At 34.0% G+C, this 13,317-nt stretch overlaps 4 protein-coding genes across 6 annotated transcripts; 2 read left to right on the top strand and 2 right to left on the bottom strand.

Annotated features, from left to right (window-relative positions):
• Nucleotides 1-331: 331 nt before the first annotated feature.
• Nucleotides 332-1,480, top strand: LOC129915823 (transcription initiation factor TFIID subunit 12-like). Of its 3 annotated transcripts, none has more exons than XM_055995512.1 (3): nucleotides 332-464; nucleotides 773-1,032; nucleotides 1,092-1,480. In XM_055995512.1, exons 2-3 carry the CDS (start codon nucleotides 814-816, stop codon nucleotides 1,410-1,412), a joined length of 540 nt encoding a protein of 179 aa, XP_055851487.1. In that variant the 5' UTR covers nucleotides 332-464; nucleotides 773-813; the 3' UTR covers nucleotides 1,413-1,480. The 3 variants fall into 3 exon arrangements, with proteins under 3 accessions (XP_055851487.1, XP_055851490.1, XP_055851488.1); XM_055995515.1 differs by having other exon boundaries at nucleotides 340-464; nucleotides 843-1,032; XM_055995513.1 differs by lacking the exon at nucleotides 332-464 and having other exon boundaries at nucleotides 475-1,032.
• On the bottom strand, nucleotides 1,420-2,052 carry LOC129915824 (peptidyl-prolyl cis-trans isomerase FKBP2). Its single transcript, XM_055995516.1, has 2 exons — nucleotides 1,788-2,052; nucleotides 1,420-1,731 (listed from the first exon to the last, which is right to left on the bottom strand). Exons 1-2 carry the CDS (start codon nucleotides 1,938-1,940, stop codon nucleotides 1,474-1,476), a joined length of 411 nt encoding a protein of 136 aa, XP_055851491.1. The 5' UTR covers nucleotides 1,941-2,052; the 3' UTR covers nucleotides 1,420-1,473.
• Nucleotides 2,053-5,226: 3,174 nt separating this feature from the next.
• Nucleotides 5,227-10,641, top strand: LOC129915287 (serine/threonine-protein kinase 16). Its single transcript, XM_055994773.1, has 4 exons — nucleotides 5,227-5,504; nucleotides 5,584-6,178; nucleotides 10,206-10,340; nucleotides 10,398-10,641. The coding sequence occupies exons 1-4, from the start codon at nucleotides 5,395-5,397 to the stop codon at nucleotides 10,512-10,514; spliced, it is 957 nt and encodes a 318-aa protein (XP_055850748.1). The 5' UTR covers nucleotides 5,227-5,394; the 3' UTR covers nucleotides 10,515-10,641.
• LOC129915288 (G patch domain-containing protein 11) lies at nucleotides 10,540-11,567 on the bottom strand. Its single transcript, XM_055994774.1, has 3 exons — nucleotides 11,495-11,567; nucleotides 10,991-11,425; nucleotides 10,540-10,935 (listed from the first exon to the last, which is right to left on the bottom strand). Exons 1-3 carry the CDS (start codon nucleotides 11,539-11,541, stop codon nucleotides 10,638-10,640), a joined length of 780 nt encoding a protein of 259 aa, XP_055850749.1. The 5' UTR covers nucleotides 11,542-11,567; the 3' UTR covers nucleotides 10,540-10,637.
• Between the last annotated feature and the right edge of the window lie 1,750 nt (nucleotides 11,568-13,317).

Raw genomic sequence — 13,317 nt, 5'->3', positions numbered from 1 at the left:
CAAGTGGAGACATCTCCAAAAGGTGGAGACATCTCCAACAGGCGCAGACTTCTCCAAATAAACTGGTTTAGTTTTAAATTTATGGAATTTATTAAAATTTCAGCAATTTTACATTAAAAGAAGTATTAAAATTTTTGGAACAGACAAATAGCCATATTAAAAACGGAATTGATCGGATCGAAATTCGTGAAAAATTAAAAAATTAAAAGGAGCCTGAAAACAAATATTTTACCATCCAAATAAAATACCCTGCAAAAAATATTTTATTGAAGAACTTTCGTAAACTGTCTCGTCGACGGATACCATCCCTGTTATTTTAACAGCTGTCACTAAGTGTCAGAAACTATCTACTCCTCCCATTCCAAATGGTTTCATATTAAACAAATCAACAGATACAATAAATTAGAGAAATTCATTCATTCATAGGGCTGCTCTATTTTGCTGTGTTTATTTTTTGTTTTAAGGTAAAAATGGATCAATAAACAATGGTTTGAAGGGAAAGTTCAAACTTTTCCAAAATAAAAACAAAAAACATCTGAAACTCACTCTTAAACAGCTTATTTGTTCCCAAATTGATAGCACTTTAGTTCAAGCTTCTTAATTATGTCAAGCCATCAATATTGTAATATGTACCTACATTAACACAATTATACATTTTTTATGATTTTTATTTAATTTAATTTTTCATTATTTTTTGGTGGAAGATCCTTACACACATTTTATTTCTTTGCATACTTGTATCCTATTGTATTCCTTTTTCGCTATCTATAAGAACAAAATTGCAAACACCCAAAAGTAGTTTAGCCGGAAAGAATGTCGGAAAATAATTCCAATTTTAATAGTAACGGAGTCCAAGGAGTCGACAATATCGACTACAACAGCAAAGACTCCCAAGATATAACGATGTCTTCACCGACACAGAGCAATCCAATAGGGACTGCACAAACCAATTCCAACTATACACCATCCACAAATAGTACTGGACACAATTCGATTCCTTCAAAGATATCGAATCACATTGAAAGCCAACCGGTAAAGTGTTGCATTGAAATGTATTTTCAATTAAAACCAAAAGTCGCTTTTACCCTTAGATTCTCTCGAAACCTCGACTTCTCGAGTTGGTGCGGGAAGTTGATGCAACGGCACAGCTTGACGAAGATGTAGAAGAATTGCTTTTACAAATCGCAGATGACTTTGTTGAAGATGCTGTCAAGTCCACTTGTGCTTATGCAAAGCATAGAAAAGCTTCTAAAGTAGAGGTTCGGGATGTTCAATTGCATTTGGAACGCAAGTGGAACATGTGGATTCCTGGCTTTGGCACTGACGAATTGAGACCCTATAAGAGAGCAGCTGTAACTGAGGCGCATAAGCAGCGTCTTGCATTAATTAGAAAGACTATTAAAAAATACTAAAAGCAAATTTTATATGACACACATTTATATCTAAAAAAAATCATTAAAAATAGTTGAAATTTTATAAATCTTGTCTTTTTTCGATTTTCATGAGTTCCACTTCAAAGACTAGTACAGCGTTTGGTGGAATAACTTGACCCGATCCATGTTTGCCATAACCCAACTCGGGTGGGATAACAAGACGCCGTTTCTCACCCTCGCACATACCCATTAGACCTTGTTCCCAACCCTTGATAACTTGATTGGTTCCCAAGGTGAATGTAAATGGAGAACCGCGGGTTAAACTGCTGTCAAACACGGTTCCATCCTCCAAGGAACCCTTTTAGGAAAAATTTTAGAAATTATACAAATGCTTTTGGTTAAAGACACACATACCTTGTAATGAACATGAATAAAATCGCCCTTCTTTGTACGAGTGGTACAATCGTCTATGCGTTTTTTTATACCAATTTTAACCTTTGGTTGATCATTGCAGATAATAGGGGAGATTGCAATTATAAAAAGCAAAAACTGCGATAATAAATTCATATTTTTTATATTTTAAAATGTTTACAAGACTTGAATGCGGCGTGCAGACGAGATGGCATGCAATTTTTATTTCTGATATGTATGACCGATTCGATTTATCAACCCCTGTTTTTTTTTTGTTATTTTGAAGGGAGGGAGGTATGGTGAAATGAGATAAGAAAAAAAATGGGATGTGTTCGGAAATGTATATAGTCTAGAACCAGTGACACCCTGCTAGTATTAGATACCATGGTACAAGCTTATACCACATGTGTGTATCGGGGAATACTATGCTAGTATAAGGCGTAATGAGTAATTTTTCTATATAAAAAAAGTGTAATTCTCGTTAAAAGACCAGAAATTTTTATCTCAAAAAAAAAAAAAAAAATGAATTTGATGCCAGTATTTTTTGTTCAAAAATAATTGATTTTGTGGCAAATGGAAATTTACATTAGATATTACTATAGGCGTATTCACGATTCGATGCAAATGGTCTTGTATCGTTGTAAAAGTGCAAAAGTGTAACATTTTCTTAAACTAAAATAACCAAATATACAGACTATAATTTTTTTACACTTTTTCTATACCCTAACCCTATTGCAAATATAAAATTTAGCAATTTTACACCTTTTCGTTGCACCGGATCGTGAATACCCCTTATGTATTTTCAAATTTTTTCATGCAATTTCCTTTTGGGTACTCATACTACTTGAGCTTTTCACAAAAGAGATCGCTCGCGAGAAAACACATTTCAGTCTAATAAATTTCTTAAGTCAAAAATTTACGACAACAAAGTAGTAAAACTCTTTGTTTACAATCTGTTGTCAAAATTTTATATGTTCATCAATTTAATGTGAATTTCCATTTGCCACAAAAAATCAATTATTCAATGTGAATTTCTATTTGCCACAAAAAATCGATTATTGGTATCTCAAATTCTATTTGCAAGAAGAGATCATGTTTATTGATCTGAGATTAAATTTACCAGATCTCGATTTTTAAATGGATTTACACCTATTTGCACACGCACTTTCACACACACCAAAGTATTTGACATGTATGTGAACATTTGTTTTTGTAAATTTTTGACTAGGTTTTTTTTATATGGAAAAATTGCTCGCGCACACTTATGAATAAAAATAAATCATATGGAAATATTCATTTGATACAAGAGATCATTGAATTTGCTACAAAAATCTTTGTTTCAAATGGAAATCGACATAAAATTCGAGATAAAAAAATACTGGGATTACTTTTTACTGATCTGAGATCAATGTTTTCAGATCTCGAATTTTTTCGAAATTTGCACCTATTGCACACTCACTTTAACACCCACTGTTGTATTTGACTTTTATGTAATTATTTGTTTTTGTAAATTTCTGACCATTTTTTTTTATATGAAAAAATTGTTCACACACAGATACGAATAAAAACAAATCTCTGTATGCATTAATAAAACAAACTCCAGCAATGGCTTGAAACTCAACCACCAGTGTTTTGAATATAAAGAAGCACATAGAACGTGAAATATGATATCCCAGTATTCTCCCCCTATTTTAACTTAAATACAAAAATTTCTTGTAATCAGTTCCATTTCTATTTTGTGACTCACACAAATTGTGACTGTGGGGAGAATCGGGGTTTTAGTTCTGATTTTATTTACGTTGAACGCACAAGACCAATGAAATTACAAGTATAGGAAAATATTTCATTTGACATTCGAAATAAGATAATTTGGGAAATTATCTCATTTGGGCTCTACTAAGGGCCAATTGTACATATATTTAATCCGTGGTTCAGCGACTTTTATCTTCTTATATCGGTGTTTAAGGTGCATTTTAGCACTGGTTTAAGGTCCATTTATGTTAAAATAGTTTAAGTCATGTTGGAACCAAACTTAATCCACAGCTAATCCGCCGAAATCGGAGAGCTAAATTCCTGAGCCGAGGCTGACCCACGTTTGCACAACTGGTCCTTGTTAAAAATTTAATTTTTTGGATTCATGATCACATCTTTTTTTCTTTCAATACTCATTATATTCAATAATGCATGATTAATGTTGTTTTAGTTTCGAATTTTATTGTTTTTTTTTTTTTTTTGTATTTTGATAACTTGGGAATTAAGAATGGAAAAAACCTGAAAGAGGCGAATAACAATCAGCCTTATTCTGCTATTCGATTCACATGAATCGAAGGATTCCTTTTCTTAATCATGTCAAATTGGCTTTGAAAAACTTCTAACTTTCGATAGCAAAGTGTTGTTCCCGTCTGTTTTAGAAATTAAAAAAAAAATTGTCTAGATTTAATTTTAACCACCTTTTAAATACTTCTTATTTTAGACTTTCACGTGAATCGAATAGCAGAATAGGGCTGAATATCATACTTGAAAAGTCTATTCTATTTACTGGCGTTGACTATTCTATTTACTGGCGTTGATAAACTTAAAACCTATAATTGGGTGAATCAAGTCATGTTGATGAGGAAGTTGATGGTAGCGTTATTATATATAGGTAGTGTACTAGGGTCTGAAACTCGCTTGATCTGGTTGAATACTCAAAAGTGACGGAAAAACTGACGCAAATTAATGGAATAAAGTCTGAATATCGAATTGGCACTCGTAAAGTAACTACAACTCTAGCCATACGACTTGGTTGGTGGTAGAATCTTCAAGTTATCGTTGTTCAAAGATTGCAAAAATGGAATGGAAAAATGGAAGACAACAGCCCAACTGCAAATACTGAAACATATGAAAATTTAATAAAAACATGCAAGTCATGGTTTAGTATTTATAAATGGATGTATAGGGTTGACCATCAGGTAGGAATATACTCAAATGTCTAACACCAGAGCAGTGATCTTTACGGTAGATGGGTTGGAGTTTCCTGTTTTGGTATTTCATAAATATACATCTATGTATTCGTTGCCGTCGGAGAGGAAATTTATCCGATTTCATACGACTCGGGGAGTTTTTACCTGTCGGAAGGACACCTTAAAACATGATTCGTATGAAATCGGAGAATTTTCCGTTCCGACGGATACATTGCTAAGGTCGATTATTATGGAAAAATCATACACTTCAAAATTATTATCAGCACAAAAAATTGACGTTATGTGTCTCTATCTGTTTATACTGAAAAAATAGCGACAGCAATATTCAAAACTTTCACGTATGATCGTAATCGTATGCCGTAATTCGACCCCAGTATTGCTTGCCCCAAATAGGTAAATGAAAGGTTTTTAATAAAATATTTAGTGCTGGTAATACTTCGTAATATAAACATAAAAACGTCACTTAACTATTTTCTGACAACATACTTGCCAGCTGTAAAGTGTCAGTTTATTGTCTCTAGTGGTGCAAATAATTTTTTTGTTATAAATGTTAACTCACACACTTTTGTTTGTTTTAATTTAATTGTAAAGTAGTTTTAAGGTAAAAAGATTAATTAAGAAAAACCAAAAAAAAAACTCGACCAATCATGAACAGCATGGGATGGGCGTTAATTTTTAAAAAAGGCTGCTGGTGTACTCGAGAATCTATAATAATCAACGGTACCAAATACATTATTAAAGAGCGAATAGCGCAGGGGTATGAATTTAATAGCCATAAAAAGAAAAAACTTTCCAACCACTTTAGTTAACGAGTTTTGTCTTCTTTAAATTTTCAGTGGATTCAGTAACATTGACTTGGGTGAAAACACCTTAACTAGGAAATCCTATGCAATAAAACGAATAACATGTCACAGCATCGAAGATCAAAATATTGCCTTGCGAGAAATCGAACACTGCCGTCAAGTGGACTCTGAGAATGTGATTAAAGTCATTGACTACCAATTAAAAGGTTCAGCGGATATTGTTATAAATACTACGAGTCAGCTCAACATAGTTCTACCGTACTATAAACATGGCTCGTTAGGAGATCATCTCACTATGCGTGCGAAGCGCGAAGATCACATGCCAGAAGCACAGATATTGCAGATATTCTTGGGCATTTGTGATGGGGTGAAGGCGTTGCATGAAGCCAAACCACAGCCATTGGCACATAGAGACTTAAAGACGGCAAATATTTGTCTGTCGGACTCATTTGAACCAATTATTGTTGATTTGGGATCGGTGACTGAAGCCAGACTGCAAGTGTGTGGTCAGTCAGAAGCACAGCGTTTGCAGGATGAAGCTGAGGAACGAAGTTCGATTGTTTACAGAGCGCCAGAGTTGTTTTCCGTCAAAAGCTATTGCACTATAGACGAAAGGACTGATATTTGGGTAAGATTATTTGCTGTAGTTTATCAAGTGTTTCAAATTTGTAATTCGTGTGATTTTTTGTATTGTTCTACTGCAATCTATGCTTCTTGTGTGTCTTATTTCAGTTGTGTTTTCCTCTATTGGAAGGAAATTTTTCATTTTTGTGAAGTTTTTGGTGGTTTAATTCTTAATTTAGCTTAGAAGCTTACTCTAAAGTTTTTTGTTCTCAATTCTTATTCAGCCCTATTTAAATTTCACGTGGAAAGTTTTCCGTCCCAAATATTTTTCTTCGCCCGGAAAGCTATCGTGAGTTTCACCCGAAGGGAATTTACATTTTCTAAACAAGTTTCCTGTTCGCCACAAAAATTGAAGTGAAAAAAGAGTTGTCGATTACCTTACATTATTACCTGAAAAAAAAATTAAATACGGGGAATTTTGCGAACGTGCATATCTTTTCGTCCGGAACTCACAATAGGGGAAAGCAAAACTAAATTTTTTTTCGGGTGGAATTTTGTTCACGTGAAACTCTCGATAGGGCTGATTATGTTTCAGTACCTATAAGAGGCGCATTCAACTTTGGGAAAAGAGTACTTTTCTTCATTTCCCTGGACTCTAAAGTGTTCAGAACCCAGTACAGTGTTACATTTTGTTTGCAAATTGTATTTGCTTTTACGCACAGTTCTATATCAGCGTGTCATTCTAGATTTCGCTCTGACCACTTTTCTCGCAGTAGGAAGTGTGCTCCTTGATTGTATTTGCATGAAATTTATAGTTTGCGGAATGAAAGGGTTGGAGAAACCATGGAAGAATTTTGTTATCTCGTATTGTTTGGACATTCATTAGGGAAAATTGGTTAGAAACGAGTCATTATTTATTGTGCTTTCCTTGAGTTAGTAAGTGAATTATAGAAACAAAATCAATTTATTTTCTATCTGTGATTAAGGTCTTGACTTAACAAAGTTTGACATCGTAAATTTTATTTTAAAGTGATGTCAACTTACAATGGTGTGTAGGTGGCATTGTCGGTTAAAACAAGGCAGAGAGTTAATTGATGATGATTCTTTCTGAAGGAATTATGGATTCTTCCTTATTTAGTGACCTTTCTTTATTAAAATAATTTGATCTTCTTCGTAGGCTATAGGTCTGATTTGAATATACAGGGTGTCTCACAGTCACCTCCCCAAATGAAAACCATCGATTCCTGAGGTCATTTTAAGTCGAAAAACATAAGAGGTAATTTTGTCGTTTTCGTCCCGTTTTCGAGTTATGACGGTTTTTATGATTTTTGCTCTCTTTCCCTTATTTGGCCTTTTCTTTACCAAACTACGTCTGATTCGAATTTACAACCAATCCAGAATTTATAACAGTTTTAGTTTGCCTCAAAACTTTTTTTTCTGCTGACAACTGTTTCTCCGGAATTTTGCATCAAACTAGAGCCTACTATTGCACGTGTATTAAGGTACACGTGCTACACGTGTATTTAAATAATTCGTGCCGAAGCACGTGTATTTGTAAATACACGTGTATTTATATTTACACGTGTATTTATATTTACACGTGTAAATAGCGTTCGAACAGGTAGATTTGGTGGCGATTTCCTAAAATATGTATTATATTGAATGAAAAGGATATTGTTCAGGTTTTTGCGGTTATTCGCTAGATTTACACATTGAAATTACACGGAAAATTTAATTGGAAATTCTTATCTAACCCTAGCCATATAAATCTTGGAAAAAAATTTTGACCCGATTCCCATTATCGTATCGAACTGAACTTTGTACACATATGAAGTTTGGATTGCAACGCAATATTTTGGGGTCCGAACTCAGGGGAGGGGCATTGGGGGGTTGAAACACCCCAAATCTATTTTATCCCATTCTAAATATCGCAAAAGCTTTTGTAGGTAAATTGCAAGAGAGGGGCTTTGGGAGCTCATACCACCCAAGCAAATTATCATCTTCTTTCAAATATTATACGACTAAAAAGTAAAAAAATAAAGCAGATTAGATTAGATTACCAAGCAACAAAACATATAAAATAATTAAATTGACTCCATGGAGTCCCTTTAAATGCCGTCCAAGGGCTCCGGTTGTTCCACCGGGACAAGAAAAACGGTTGTTTTGTTGTGAACTACATAAGTCACAGTAGGCATTTGTCCCTTCTCGGTGGGCATATTGCCATACCCAACTCCTTGGCTTCATATTTTAGTTTTATTTTAAAATTTATTTTGATTGAATTTGTCGCTTTATTTATAAAACACCTTTTACACTTTCACTATGAACTTAGTAAACCATATGATCTTCAAATAAACGGTGATTAACAAAAAAAAAAAAAAAACATGTAACAGTTGGTACACTTTCTTCTGAGAAAGACACAGTAGGCAATATGCAAATATATCTTGGAAAAATTTATTAGCTTTTTTTTAATGAAAATGCACATCATTATTTTTAATTTTTGAATAAATTATTTATAAGGTCTTCAAAAAGTTCAAATACTATTTTTCCAATTCGAACTATTTATTTGCACAATAATCTTCAGTTGTTTAGTTTTAAAAACTTTTATTTTACCCCCAAAAAGCAAAAAAATCATTTTGTTTCGTATTTACACGTGTAAATATAAATACACGTGTATTTTATAAATACACGTGTAAATAAGATACACGTGTAAACGTTTTTTAGATACACGTGTATCGGGTACACGTGTAATTAAATACACGAACAAAATCGTAGGCTCTACATCAAACCCAATTTTCTTCGTTTTTTAGTTGTTTTTTTTTTTTCACTTTCATATCATTTATTCAAAAAAACATGTAAATGAGTATTAATTTTGTTCGCTTATTTATTAAAGCTCAGCTTATTTCCTTAAAAAAAATAAATTTTTTTCATAAAAAAGACTACAGAAAGTAATTAAAAATAAAAAAATAATAAACAAACTGAGTGAATTTACGATCTGCGTATACGTACTTGGCTTAAATAGAAAAGAGGCCATTACTAAGAAAAATGATCATAAGGGCATCTGATTTTGCTAGAAAAGGCACTTCTAAAGAGCAATATTGCAACGACTGCATTATAGAAATGTGGGTTCACCCATCTTAAAAATAAAAAAAAAAAAAAACAAAAATGAAAAAAGAACTTTAAAAAAAAATTATCGACGATAAATAGTGGAAGTCAAGAATTTCTGTCTATTTTAAGGATCTTGACATATTTATAAACTTTTTGACCAACACTAAAAATGCGTTAGGCTAAAGACAGAATATAGCTATTGTAAAGAAAAATAAATCCAATTATTGCTCTTTTGAAGTGTGCGCTGAATCCACTGCTTCTAACATTCCGTATAATATTCAATGGATTCCTGGCCCGATTTTTAAAAAGTTCTTCGTTTGATTACGATAAGGCTAACAAAACCCAGTTAATGCCCCAAAATGTTAGATTATCTTACAATTAATTTTTTTTAATGATGAGCGCGCTTTAAAAAATGAATGAGCTTTAGAAAATGAGAGGAAGATTTAAAAGCTATCTCCTACATTGGTTTAAAAGCTCTAACCATTAAAATGGGAGGGAAAAAACGAGACCGGTAATGCATTCTCGTAGTACGACTAAAAAAAGAATTTCTGTACTTGACGGTACGTTCGAAATTGGACTTAGTGCTTAGTGATGGTAATTCCTAGAAGAACAAGTATTACGGTTGAATTGTTTAAGGGATGGAATGCAACTAAATATTTCGTTTGAACAATATACACAGGAAATTGAACAATAAGCTTGAGAGTGCCCATCCCTGCTTCTTATTGATAATTTCTCCTGCCATTATTGTGCCCAGCATTGAAACAAACTATAATATACATTTAAATTGTATCTAAGAAGGCGAACACAGCCGAATCCTTTGGATCCCTATCTTTTTGTAAGTTATTGTGAGATCGACAAAAAGAAAATCGCGTTGATCTCAGTTATCATTTGTAACAATACCCAAAATATTGATGAAAGTTTTGTTTAAAAATTATAAATTTCAATCATGAACAATATTTGAAATTTAAATTTTCACTTACTTGCAGAGTCTCGGATGTGTCTTGTATGCTATGTGCTTTTTCCATTGTCCATTCGATCCCATATATGAAAAAGGCGATAGTGTAGCTTTAGCCGTGCTCAGTGGGAACATTAACATTCCAGAAAACTCCATTTATTCCCAGGTAAGCTATTTTATACATCACTTGTCTATTTTCAAATAATTCTTCTCTTCTCTATAGGATATGCATGAATTAATTGAATACATGTTGCGTTTGGATCCAATGGAACGACCATTCATCTATAGTGTCATTGAAAAGACGCATGATCTGATAGCAAAGCTCGAGGGCAGAGTTTAGAATAGTATACTTTACCTAAATGTCATGAGTGTTCCAAGTGCAACATACTTTATAAAATATTCTTTTTTTATATATAATTTTGTTGTTTTATATACTGATTTAAATTAAAAACAAATTTCTTAACTAATGGTCATCTTTTGTTAGACCAGGACAATTGCTATCCAAGTCGTCCAAGTCTTTGTAATGGACGCCACACCAATGGCAATAGTTGTAGGATGTGCGCATATAACTGGTTAGCATTTCTAGTTTTTCAGCTGCAGAATACTCGAAAGCGTCATCATCTTCTTCGTCTTCCTCTTCTACAGCTTCAGATTTATCATCTTCAGCTGGTGGGGGAGTTCTATCCGGCCAGAACCACTTTAAATGTGGTTCATCAACATTTGCTTTGTGGTCAAGATCTTCGCAAGATTTTTGACATTTTCTACAGAATTTCGATCAATAAATAGAACATGAAACAAAATTATTTAATTTCTTACCTTAATGCACTCTCTACGAAACGCTCCTGTGCCTTTTCAGTCATTCGTCGTCGATATTCTTCCGGAGTTACTTCTGGTTCGTTTATTTGGCGTTGTAAGTGTTTAGCACGAATTTCTCGTCTCTTGGTTTCAATTTCTTTCAAAGCAGCTTCTCTGCCAAATCCACTACGGTCTGACTTTACATTGATACCAATTGGTTCTTTTATGCCAGAAGTTGAAGATTTTCCAAGTGAATCTCCTGGCTTGTAACCCATTTTGGCCAATAGTTTAAAGCCCTTGTTCTCGCTTTCAATTGGACATTTTAGACCTTCTTGCAGACGTTCATTGCTTTGATTGATTTTTGGTTTTTTGTTAAATTCTACCTTTTTGGCTTCAATTTGAACTTGACGTTTTTTTCCACGATCTTGGATGAGACTTGGACGGACTTCGGTTAATCTGGGGAAAGTGATTTGATTTTTATGTATTTATAGCATTGCAAGTATTATTTGATAATAATTAATCTACCCATTAAGAAATGCATCGGACATGTAGTCATCTTCGTCTGAAGACATTTTTATTAATTTTTGGTAATTTTGGAAAATAAACTCAAAATATTGTTTTTATTTGTAAACAAGTACACGAATAATTTGCATTTGCTTGTACAAAAAAAACTGTCAAAAATTTAAAGTCCAGGGCGCTGTTCGTTGAGTACGTGAATGTTTGCAGATAGGGTGGATCAATAATTTTTCTTATAGCCTGTTTTCACTATAAAGCCTGGTACGCAGTTCGCGCAAAATTTTAGCTTCTATAGTGCCTGGCTACACAGTGATTTTTTAATCGATTGAAAAATCATATGAGGTGGCTACACACTGTTGTGCCCAATCGCGTTCCACTTTTACATTTTCTAGGAACAAATGTCAAAAAGAGGAAAAATTTAGCAATGGAGCTGTACCGCCCTCAGAAAATTCAGTTCCCTTCGTGAGCATCTTCCCCCTTCACACCTCATCCCTCTTGCCTACAAACTCACTGCTTAGGCGATTGAAAAATCACCGTGTAGCCAGGCACATACAAATTATCGAAAAATTTTATCTGAGCTAAAATGGATCCCATACAAATTATCGATAACTTGTATGAGAATTTTATCTCGGCTAAAATTTAGCGCGAACAGCGTACAAGGCTTAAGCCTGGTACGCTGCTCGTGCTAAATTTTAGCTGAGATAAAATTCCCATACAAGTTATCGATAAGTTGTATGGGATCCATTTTTTCTCTGCTAAAAATTTTCGATAATTTGTATGGAAGCTAAAATTTAACGCGAGCAGCTTACCAGGCTTTAACCTAAAAAATAATGAGATAAAAATGCAAAAGTAGGATAGTTTTTGGGACTACAAAATCTAAAAACAATTTCTGTACTCTTTTTAACAAACAAATTGCACTCTAGCGAGAAAAAAAAATATTTTCTCTTTTGCAAAAAGTGGCCAAATGTAGATAAGGCCTTATAGTCGGTTTCCACTATAAAGGCTTGGCCACACCGGAGGGTATGCGGTAGCGGTACGGGTAGAGGTAACGGTACTTGTATGAAAAAAAATTCCAATCTGACATATCAACGTTCAGATGTGGAATTTTTTTCATACAAATATCGTTACCGCTACCCGTACCTCTACCGCATACGGTAGATATTTTAAGAAAATGTTACACTATTGCACTTTTACAACGATACAAGACCATTTGCATCGAATCGTGAATACCCCTATTATTTATTTATTATAATCACATAATTAATTTCAAAATAGCCGCTCAAAGAAGAAGAAATGCTCAGGAGATCTGTTCGCCAAAGTTTATTAACAATGCTCAAGGCCAACTACTTGTGGAAAACGAAGAAATCCTCCACAGGTGGCGACAGTATTGTGACGAACTTCTAAATGAACAATTTCCAAGGCTACACTTTCCAATGGCTTCACCTAACTTAAGCGAAGTATCCGATGTCACAGTCGAAGAAGTTAGTGAGGCTGTAAAATACTCCAAAAAGGGAAAAGCTGTTGGGCCAGATGAAATACCCTCAGAGTTTTGGAAAAAGATGGGAGACATCGGGTCTAGATGGCTCATGGTTCTTGTTTCCAAGCTTATACGAGGTGATCGAATGCCTAATCAATGGAGGGAAAGTTACCTTCTTCCAATATACAAAGGGAAGGGTGATACTCGAAGCTGTGATAATTACCGTTCGATTAAGCTGATGTCACACACCATGAAGATCGTTGAGCGAGTCTTGGGTAGCCGACTGCGAAAAATAATAAGGCTATCTGATGACCAGTGCGGGTTTGTTGCGGGTAAATCAACCACAGATGCAATC

Source organism: Episyrphus balteatus, chromosome 3 (assembly GCF_945859705.1).
Source record: "Episyrphus balteatus chromosome 3, idEpiBalt1.1, whole genome shotgun sequence".
In the NCBI taxonomy this organism is placed as follows: domain Eukaryota; kingdom Metazoa; phylum Arthropoda; class Insecta; order Diptera; family Syrphidae; genus Episyrphus; species Episyrphus balteatus.
Note: the sequence above shows the minus strand (reverse complement) of the source record. Positions and strands in the feature narration are given on the sequence as shown.